We start from the raw sequence: 11285 nt of genomic DNA on the forward strand, positions 1-11285 counted from the left end.
TATGCCTCGTATTGGATCTATCAGTTTCAACCATGGTCAGCTCAAGGTCAAAGATGGAAGCACAGGCATTTTATCTTACCATAGATAAACAAATCTTGGGTTTAAGAATGCTAACCGGTTGCACTCTAGTCGTGGCTCCAATGTCTAGACACAGTATTTGCCTTAGAAATGACTGCCTTGCCCCCATAAAAAGGTGGAAAGCCCATGGAGCCAGGCGGTTCTTTGTCTAGGTGTGGGAGCCGTGTATAGAGCATGCCTGGTTAGCGTTCCTTTTCCCATAAATCTATTATCATCTTATTTTTTTCATGTTAGGTTTTTTCTTAGGACGTGAAATGGTTTGTAATTAATTGTAGGATTCACTTATTACGACTTCCAGGATTTCATTCCATAAAGAATTAAAGACAATCAAGTTTTGACAATATCAGCTTATTAATTCATTAATTACTTAAATATTTTTTTGAAGAAAAAATGCCACCTGGTCGTGCTAGACATTCTGCCCTTACATTCTGACACAATGGTGCATGAAATGACCATCACACCCCTAGTCATTTTTGGGGTTCCAGGGACTGGTTATATTGTACGTCCCTATATTAGGGCATAGGGGTGGCGTCCGTTGCGTGATCGGATGGCATTCTTTTTCTTTATTGTTTTTACTAATATTTCAAACTTGAACACCATTATTCTTCTTCTCTCTTTCACTCAATTGTCCTATCGTCTTCCTCTTTAATGCATTAAGCATTAGGGATGTAAATGGATCGAATTTGGTCGGATAGTGGCATTATCATATTCGTATCCGTTTATATTCGGACGGATTCGGATAATATCCTATCGGTATTTGGAAGGATTCGAATAATTTTTGGATAATGATTTTTTGAATACAGGTTCTCCTAAATGGATATGAATACAGATCGAATACGATTTTTTGACTATCCGTTGACATAGTTATCGTTTTTATGATGAAGGTTAGGGTTAAAACTTGAGAGTTCAGTTACTATCCTTTCTTCTACTCTTCTTAGTCTTTTATTCTCTTACGTTTTTTACTTTTGATTTTTTAATAGATATGTAATTTCATGTAGCACATTGCATAAAATAATATATATAAACCAATAACAAATCTAGAAAAAGAATCACATTATCTTAACTTATAAATTTATAAAAATAAGATAACAAAATCCAATAAGGTAACTTAAAAGGATAGACAAACACAAAGTTATATTTCACATATTTTATTATCGTTGGACTGCTAAACGAATCGGATAATAATCGATCGGATAAGGGGATTATCATATTCGTATCCGATTAGTTTCGGACGGATTCGGATTCTCCTAAACGGATACGAACGCGGATCTAATACGGATTTACAAATATCCATTTACATCCCTATTAAGCATGTTAAGGGTAATATAAGTAAGACAATTATGAAACATTTAATAGTCACGTGGGCAGATAATGTTGGATATAGAAGAATTCCAAAATAGACAGCCATGGTGCAGATGGTGGGAGTAATTATTTTCTATCAGTGTTATTTATTTCTTTATTTGGTAAGATCTATCAATATGATCTAATTACCTTAAAAAATTAGAGTTTCAAAAATTTTAACCTCTAATTTAATCTACAATTTATTTAAGGGATTGCGTAACTTGTTGTCAGAAAAGTGGTGAACTAGGAAGTTATAAACTTCTTTTAATTGCTCCTTGACTTACATTCAAAAGTTCGGACAAAAAAGTGTTATATATTTTTTTAAAATGGAAAGTTATTAAATGAAATATTTAATGCTGTATTTAAGTGAAATTAATGATAAGAAGCCTTAATCGGACAAAAAAGTGTTATATAAGGGCAAAAAAAGTAGGCCTGTAAATGGGTACCTAAAAATCCGAATTTGATTGTATTCGATTAGGGGTATCTGAATTTTATTCGAATAATCCGAAAAAATATTATATGATACGAATAGATATCCAACTAATGATATAGAGGATTTTTGAAGATTCAACAGATTTTAAAGAGTGAGGAAATAAGAATTATAAGACACAAACAATGGATTGAGAGTGAGTTGTAACGGTTGGAGGAAGGTATGGGTTATACAAGTCAGAGATGTAAACGGATAGTCAAAAATCCCAATTCGATTCACATCCGTATTCATTTAGGGATATAAGTATCCAGGCAGGACGATCACATCCGATCCGTTTACATCCCTAAAAAAAAGTAAGTTTACCAGTAAGATTTTTCCTTAATTAATTGAAAAAGTTCTTAGGTAGACATTCTCTATCAATAAGGATATAACTAAGACAAAAATGAAGCTAATTTTATTTTTTTTTGGTTGGAAAAATGAAGCTAATTAATACTTGTCAATTAACCACTAATCAAGAAGTCATACGTAGAATGTTATAGGCTCCGAATCAAGCCATTGATAAAAGACTGAACCGAAATGTGGTTGGTCAACAATTTGACCATCTGACCGGTCCAAGTTATCCAACATTGTTTTCTTCCCCCTTAACCCCTCCCCCCGACCCCACCCCCCCCCCCCCATAAAAAAAAATAAAAAAAAAAGGGCCACCACATTAGAAGAACCATTCAGAAGTGGCTATCAAAAAGTATTTTTTTAGCGACTAGAAGTTGGTGATGGTTGGATATATTGCTTGTCATGTGGTAGTCATGGATTGGAGTTAGTGAACCCATGTGATAGAGTCAGGGGTGTCAATCGGTCGGTTTGGGTTGGTTTTGATTTGTTTTTTACCGATTTTAGTATGAGAATGAGTCCAAAACATGATCCAATAAGGAGGTTTTTCGAACTTTCAAAAAAGAGAGAAACAACCCTGCCAGGCTGTGTAGCGTAAGCCTCCATGTGGATGAGAGAAATAAACATAGGGAGGCGATAACATATGCTATGTAGCTTGACAACGTTCTTTCTCTCTTTCCTAAAAATTTTCATTTATCATAATAGAAATTAGGAGTGTTTTCTTCCACCAGTGGGAATATAGTTCACCCAACCATCTAAGATCATCATTCTTCCCTTTTGTACGAAATCGATAAGGCTCTCTCTCTACTGTTCCTGATGCCCATTCCAAGACACCCAAATCCATAGGCAAATTCTTCGTTCACTAGAATTTATCTTCTTTTTAATGCTCTTCGCTTGTTTGGGCCTAAAATCTTAACCAATGAGTTAGGAATGCGAATACATGGACCTAACTTGAAAAGGTCACTTTGCAAATGGTGAGACATGACTCATGTGTAACATAATGCCGTAATACAAAAACCCCCCAAATTAATAAAGGAATGTTTAGATAGGTGAATGACCAAACCTACTTGATTGTTTATATGACCATATGCTTCTGTTTTTAATTTGGTTTCTTTTGCATTTGACCACTTTATATTTTATTAAGGGCCATTTTGGTATCACTTTTCATTTTGATTATGATTTATTTACAAAAAAATCATTAATAAAAAGGTTTTTTACAAAAAATGGAAAACTGTCTAATAACTATTAGACAGTATAGAATAAGAAATCGTTTGGAAAAATAGTTATTTATAAGAGATTTCTAGTGGTAGGTAAAGAAATTCTCTCATCACCCATCTTCTTTTCCAATTCAGTAACACATAGAGCAGGACTCCTATCCCATACCGCTTTGCAACCAACTCTGTCCCACCGATTGAAACCCACTTCTCTTCCCAATCTCTTTTCTCTTCAACCCCAAAATCAAACCCACTACCGAAACCCATTTCCATCTTCTAACCCAGCTCCCTCCATCCTTTCTATTTTGTTTCTATATTTTTTCCAACCGAGCTCACAAATCCCTTTCCATTTTTTTTTAAATCTAACCCTTCTCTTCTCACCTGATCTTCCATTTCTTTTCTTTTTTAAATCTAACCCTTCTCTTCTCACCTGATCTTCCATTTCTTTTCTTTTTTAATCTAACCGATCTCTTCTCACCCGATCTTCTTCTTCCTCCATCTAACGTAACCGAAAATCCCATTTTCACATCTCATAACTGAACCATAAAACCCATTCCAAACCCCATTTCCCCATCTCATAACCGACCCATTCCTTTTCCATAAGGGGAGGGGCAGGATGCCATTGCAAGGGTAGGATGTAGAAGGAGGAGGGGCGAGGCGTACTGTAACCCTATGGTGAAGGCTCGTTGCAAGAAGAAGAAGAGGAGGAAGGAGGAGCGGGTTTGTCTTTCTAAAAATTAAATAAAATGTCTATTTTACCCCCTCATATTTGGGTCATATGAGCACATGCTCATTAAAAAGAGAAAAAATGAAAGAAAAACAGATTTTAACCATAATCCATAATAGACTAACGTCCATTATCATTAGGGCTGTAAATGGATCGAATTCAGCTCGGATAGTGCTATATCCGCATCCACATCCACATCCAATTAACTATTGGACAGATTCGGATAGTGCTAAACGGATACAGATCGGATATTTTATCCGTTTATATGTAAATATAGCTTTTTGGATAGCTATAACCTATCAGTATCTGCATCCGTTTAGCTTTCGGACGAATTTAGATAATGCTAAATGGATATAGACACGAAAACGGAAACGGATTTTGACTATTCATTTACACCCCTAATTATCATTTTGGGGGTGTTTTCAATTATTTTGATCTTTTGTAAATAGAAATAGGGTCCATAAATTGTACCAAACATTTGTAAAAATGTTTATGTATCAGAATATGAAAATAAAAAATGATACCAAAGAGTTCCTAAATACATGTCTTTCCCAAGTCCTTTTAAAAACAAATCTTTCACTTTCAAGTTGCTTGGTTTATACATCCTGTTTTAAAAAAAAAATAAAAAAAAAAACAAAACTGTAAAATAAAATAAAAAAAGAAGGAGATCCTGAGCTATTGATAAAAAACAATCTCCTCTATTTAGTATGACACATTTTAAAGCCGTGAAGACCATTAGACAAAGTTGAGGACATAATGCCAAGAAAAGGGCTGGGACCTCACAAATTAAGGATGTTGGAACTACTTGTATTTTGAAGAAGGATAGACAAACTCTATTAGTTCTCGAATTGATAGGCTCACACCTCACAAATACTTGTAGGACTGATGTGCTATTTTGTTTCAATTTTATTTCTTTTGCTTCCATCAAAATAAAAAGGTCCCACTCAACGTGGGATATCAGCAGGTGAATCCATTTCACCAAAAAAAAAAAAAAAAAAAAAAAAAATCCATTAAATTGAAAACAAACCCAGCATAATCCAAGTCCTCAGCAGTAGAGATTGCAGAGGAAAGAAGGCCGCTGAGAGATATTATCATTGGAATCCCATTTGTGATACATTTGCAGTGGAACTTCATTAATTCTTTCACGACTGAACAAATTTTTCAACATGAAAAGCTATGAACCACTTGACTTGAGTAGTTTTGTTATGGTGGTTGATCTCATTGTGGATTGAGACATCAAGTATCAAACTGGGCCATGGCCTTATCTTCAGAACTGCTCAGAGTCTCCAACAAAAAATTGATAACCTTTAATTTCATCCACCTCATTCTTCTACAAATAAACAGGTGCTGAAAGTTGGATCACTCTTGTGAATTTACACTGTACAAATCAAGAACATCATGTACAAGAATCAAAGCTTGGGAAGTCTGCAAGCAAATCCTAATGTCATGCTGTGTCTGATTGTTTTTCTGACTGCAAGGAAATCAAATTGGTTAAAGCAGGTCAACAGATGGTTGAGAGCAGAAATCAAGTTCATCAAGGATGCAACTTCTTACCAGCATTTTGTGGTCCTCCATAATCTCTTCCATCACCTCTTGCAGCGGTTTATCTGCACTGTTAGGAACAAGAGCAGCAAATGCAGCTGGTTCTAGTCCTGCACAGAATTAAGAGAAATGTTACTGACATTCATATAATATGAATATCAAAGTAGGAAAGGGCCTTACCACCCAAAAATAAAAATTAGAAAATATTTTATGACAAGAATAATTTATGACGGACGTCCAATACTCAATCAACTTGAGGGGCACAAGCTGTCCAACGTAGAAAACCTAAGAACTCTTCAACCATTGACATGACATTATCAGACAACCATCAACTTCTCTCAGCAGGAAACGGTTTAAATATTTCAATGGCAGGCCTTGGGTCCAAAAACTGTTTGCACTTAAGGTACTGATCTTATGTAAAACAACTTTACTGAGTCACAACAGAAAACATTCAATACCATCCAGACAAGGGGAAGGGTTCCAGTAACAGATTTGGAAACAGACAACCTCCAGTGAGTGAGCTTTTGTATACTATCCAGTAGATGTGCAGCTGGGGGAAGGAGGGGTGGGGGGCATGGCCCCTATAGTTTTTCACAATTCCATAGAAGTGCTAATTTGTTTCTTATGCATTCTACCTCCTCTCACCATACATCACATACATGGTTATATTTGAGTAAAAAAATGATGTTTAAAATTTTATTGAATTTAAAGTATAAAATTATCAAATAATTTTTTTTCTCAAAATGAAAATTTCATGTATCATGATTATAGCCAATGGAGAGTTAGGCGCATTTAGCCCATTCAATTGTATGGCCACTTGTATGGGATTTTGCTTGGTTTTGTCAACAACCCATGTTTTTAGAATAGAGTTCACTCGTTCAAACAATTATTTTAACATTTCTCAATATTTAGAAGTAAATTTAGTTCATTAATCATAAGATATATTAGCAAATTAATGTTCCTACTTTATAAAAATTCAAAATGTATTGTATAAAAGCGCTATCAGGTGCGATATAATCCATCTTGAGTACATCATGCTGGCCCCCCAGGGTTGGATCCTGGCTCCACCAGCGTACCAGAAACTAAGTCAGTTTTCCATGTGTATATGGAATGAATGGTTTTGCAATAATGATGTAAGATCATTCTATACCTGTCTCTGGAAATGCATCAATGAACATCATCATCTCCTCCCCACTAAGACCAGATAAGATGCAAATCCGTGGCAAAGACTTTGCAATCTGTACAAAATAAGGAAATTAGTTACATTCAGGCAGACAAGGAAGGTTATTAATATTTTACAATTCACCAGTATACATGCTCCCTAAAACAGAAGCTCGCAACTTTTACATATAAATGCAAACAACAGAAAAAGGTCAAACATTTCATAGAGCTTATCTGCATTAATTATTCAATTCTTTTTCTCCTACCTTGAACCTCAAGGTAAAGAGGCGAGAAACAGAGTTGGTCCCTGATGCTTCACAGCCCACAAACAATAGTGAAAATTTTATTCAACTAATTTGTTATATTCCATTACACAGAAAGAAGGCATACTCATCTGGGATTCTAAGTAACTTTTGGCCAATGGTCTATTGAATGTACCATCATTGAAACCAAATTTCTTCCCTAATTTTCTTTTGATAAACCAAATTACCAATGAATTGCTATGACTTCACTCTTTATTATGTCAATAGTCAGCAATATATGGTTTGCAAAATACAAGCAAATAAAGAAGAAAAAGAAGGACAAAAAAAGAGGAGAAAGAAGACAAATGTACCGAAGATAAAGAGAATGAAATAAGGAAGAATAAATGTGCAAACTATCATTTATATGGACTTGTCAAGGAAAAATAAAAGAGCAGATGATACATACAAAAAAAGTATAGCCAGACAAGTGAAGCCACTAAAAGGATGGAACGTTAACCTCAATTTTTTCCAAATTAGATTGCTGAGTATGCATTGCTTTCCACAGTGGGAGGGAAATCATTTCCTCAGTACAATGAATAACCTATGATAAGATGAAGTGTTATATCTAATTTTAAAATAATAGCGAAGATAGAGCTAGATAGAGAATTTATTGTTAAACAACCAACATATTACAGAGAGAACTTTTCCTCATCAGAAAGCAAAGGGGACAAAGGAAAATAAGCAGACTTAATGAATATTATACTGTTAGAAGTTACCTTAAGAAACTCACCATCCAACTCTTTTAGAAGTTTCTGTATCTGCAATTTAAAAGATACAGATTTTGAACCAATAAGTTATTTGAGAACTTTGAATCCTCTAAAATATAATCAAACTAGGCAAGTAAGGATTCTAACAAATTAAAAATGTGTGCTTGATTGATAATTTAACAATCCAGTTGGTCCAAAGTGCAAAGTACTAATTTCCAACATGAATACTCTTCCTAAAACCTCATATAAAGCGTAGTGACAACCTTGATGCAAAAGTTTATGAAAAAAGAAACATGATTTTGTTATTCAAGAGGAACATCTCAGAGCAGGAATTTAATGATTCGTATGACACTGCATGGATTTAATGATTGGTATTACACTGCATGGGTTGGCTCTGGTGATACAAATCCTATCCATGACAGAGTGGCCAAACCAGTGAGCAAAAAAGAGCTAACAGTGGGATTCAATAACAGTCTATCTCCATGCAACTATGACATACTCTAATCCTACTCAGGACTGAGGATCCTATATAACCCAGCTATCCCACTGACAATGATCAGGCAATCGATATTGGTATTGGCTGATCCTTAAAAACACACTAAGTTGAAACAATAACATTTAATTTATAGCTGACTGCAATAAGAAAACTAATAAGTGACACTGCATACCATAGGCATAAGAAACGAAATATATAGATGTAACAGTAGCATTACCTTGTGAGTCTCTTTCATGTCAAAACCCAACAGCAATAAAGCCTGCAACCAAAGCTTTGAGATTATCCAAAGACATCAAAATAGGTGGAAATATTACATCTAAAGATGTCCAGTAAATGACATTCTGAAAATCAAAATCATGTCTTAAATTATAGGGGTGGTTTAATTGAATCAGATTCATCAATATGTAGGTGGTGGGATTAAATTGAAAGATGTTTTAGTAAATCAATGTTCTGAAGAGAAAAACCATCTCTTAAATCATACAGGTGGTTTATTAGTATCATAGATATCATATTAGGGATCAAAAGATTTTTTCTTTTTAGAAATTACAAGAAAAGCACAAAATTATCAAAATAACAAAATAATTATTATTTTTTTCATTCCTTTCTTATCCATATGCATAATATAACTAGTCGTACTATCAACAGCTCTCCACCCACATGCCATAGGTAATAAATTTTATGAGCATTGAAAATTACCTAAAATATATTCTTCAACTCATGCATTTTTTTATGCAGATTAACTTTAACAATAAGCTTTCATGTGCCTCCACGATCCTTCACCATATTCTTAACCCCCTCCCCCCCCTAAAAATAAAAATAAAAAAGAGACATGTTTAGAAGAAAAAGAAAGAGGTAAGATTGTATATTTCCTTCCAAAAAAATTTAAATTTTCTGTCCCTTCAAGAATCTTAGGTAACTAATGTATTTATTTGATCCCAATTGATAGAAAAATGAGAAATAAAAAGATACAATCAAAGTACCCCTGGAACCACATAAGATAATTGTGACATTCTAGAGGTTGTTTGGTCTCAAAAACTAGAGTCCCTTTAAATCTGTTAAAGTAGGGTTTAAAGAACCCAAACATTCATATAAGGGGCTCCCTCTGGTTGCAAATAAAGGGAAATGAAGGCAAGTGAAATTAATTAGAAAAAGAAAATGGAAATTTTTGTAATCATGATTGTATAACTCATTTAAAGCCTGCCAAATATGTCAATTAAACCTTTTGGCTATATATATTTTTTATTTTTTTATTCAAGCATAGGAACTTGATTGAAGTGAAAATTAAATACTGGATTAGAAAATTTTTAGTTAGTTACACAATCATTGTTGGTATGATTAGAAAATTTTCAAGTTTATTTTCATTATCATTTCATTTCCTAGTTTATTCAACTAGAATAGATTCGACAGAAATTGAGAATTCATCAATAGATCATGAATTGGACTCTAACAATAAAACAATAATTTATGGATTATTTCAGAAAATGATCCAATTATAAAAGAATACAATCATACGATTTGGATCAAAATGCTTGACACTGTAAATCAAATCATGGATGTTTTCATGAATTGAAGATTTTTAACAGCAGTAGATACAAGGAAACAAATAAGCACAGATAGAGAGATTTATATAGACAAAGGAATAGGAAACAAATAAGCACAAATAGGGAGATTTATATAGACAAAGGAACAGGAAACAAATAAGGAAGAGAATATAAAGTATACAAGAGAACATAAATATCACATTTAATGATCGGTGCTGAACAAACAAGAACTTACAGGTGGACCATATATAGGATCATCAGCATTTAAAGGAGCGAATTTCGAGTCTTCAATTACCTCACTCGGAAGTCCTGTAGTATGATATACAAATGAATAATTCATAAGCAGCAGGATAGGAATCTAATGGGTCTTCAAGGAAATGTTTCAGTAACTAAACATATAAGGGAACTGGAACAGGTCCAAGAGTGATTACTTTCATAAACACACAACATATATAAAAATGTACGAGATGACTGAATAAGGCTAAGAGCAAATGCCTAGTGCAGTTGGTAGAAGTGTGGAGCATAAAAGCCCACCCTATCAGGAGGTCTTGGGTTCAAGCCACCTGGTGAACCTTCCCTCCATCCTTCCCCCATAGAATAGGTACCTATAAAAAAAAAAGGGCTAAGAGTGCAAAGCTCTTGGTCATTCTAGTTAGACACTGTACTACATAAGGCTAGAGTTTAGAATTAAATTTCTGTGGGTGTTTTTCTATACCAGTAGACACTTCATGAACCAAACGAAACACTTTAGTTTACTCTGTTGAATAAAAGTTTGCAATGAGAACCACCAAGACCTAAGAAATCAAAATGAAAGACAGTTCCAACTTGTTCAATCAGAACCCATTGCATCGAACCCAGTAAGCATCAGAAAGCCAGAACTAGAAAATCAGAAGAAAAAAGAGTTTACCATCAGAAGACGCTTTAGCGAGGTGCTTAAGTTTTAGGTGATATATGTCCTTTGCTGAAAAAAATGCCCAACCCTGCGAACTGCCAGAACCATTGGCGGACAACGTCGGTTTATAGAGCCTAAAATAATTGGAAGAAATATTTGGAGAGTAGCCAAAGCAGAAGCAGCTTCGCAGTGTGAGTAGAGTAGAAGCCATTTTCGTGTTCTTTACTTTTTAGGGGTCTAATCCTTAGTAAGCCCTTTTGTTCTGATAAAATGTATATATATTTTTTTTGGTAAAGGTTCTGATAAAATATTGGGAACCATATAACCCATAATAATTAGCCGTCTTCTTGAATTAAATTACGAAATGGCCGTGGACATAGTGACATACCGACATACACTCTTATCAAGACGGTTTGTTAATTCAACGGCCTTGATTGGTGGCTAATGGATATATGCCCTCAGGCCTC

The 11285-nt window shown here is 34.4% G+C and overlaps 1 protein-coding gene across 1 annotated transcript; it reads right to left on the minus strand.

Annotated features, from left to right (window-relative positions):
• Positions 1 to 5465: 5465 nt before the first annotated feature.
• Positions 5466 to 11076, minus strand: LOC122649728. The gene is made up of 8 exons (XM_043842972.1): positions 10834 to 11076; positions 10162 to 10235; positions 8603 to 8644; positions 7899 to 7940; positions 7640 to 7723; positions 6870 to 6957; positions 5732 to 5829; positions 5466 to 5648 (listed from the first exon to the last, which is right to left on the minus strand). The coding sequence occupies exons 1-8, from the start codon at positions 11027 to 11029 to the stop codon at positions 5622 to 5624; spliced, it is 651 nt and encodes a 216-aa protein (XP_043698907.1). The 5' UTR covers positions 11030 to 11076; the 3' UTR covers positions 5466 to 5621.
• Positions 11077 to 11285: the final 209 nt, after the last annotated feature.

The sequence above is a fragment of the Telopea speciosissima genome, chromosome 2, assembly GCF_018873765.1.
Source record: "Telopea speciosissima isolate NSW1024214 ecotype Mountain lineage chromosome 2, Tspe_v1, whole genome shotgun sequence".
Lineage (NCBI taxonomy): Eukaryota > Viridiplantae > Streptophyta > Magnoliopsida > Proteales > Proteaceae > Telopea > Telopea speciosissima.

Coding starts and splice junctions, on each gene's coding strand:
- LOC122649728 (XM_043842972.1), bottom strand. CDS start 11,029: ATGGCTTCTACTCTACTCACACTGCGAAGCTGCTTCTGCTTTGGCTAC. Junction 8,645..10,161: donor ATCCTATATATGGTCCACCT/GTAAGTTCTTGT, acceptor CTTTGGTTGCAG/GCTTTATTGCTGTTGGGTTT. Junction 7,941..8,602: donor ACATGAAAGAGACTCACAAG/GTAATGCTACTG, acceptor TTTAAATTGCAG/ATACAGAAACTTCTAAAAGA.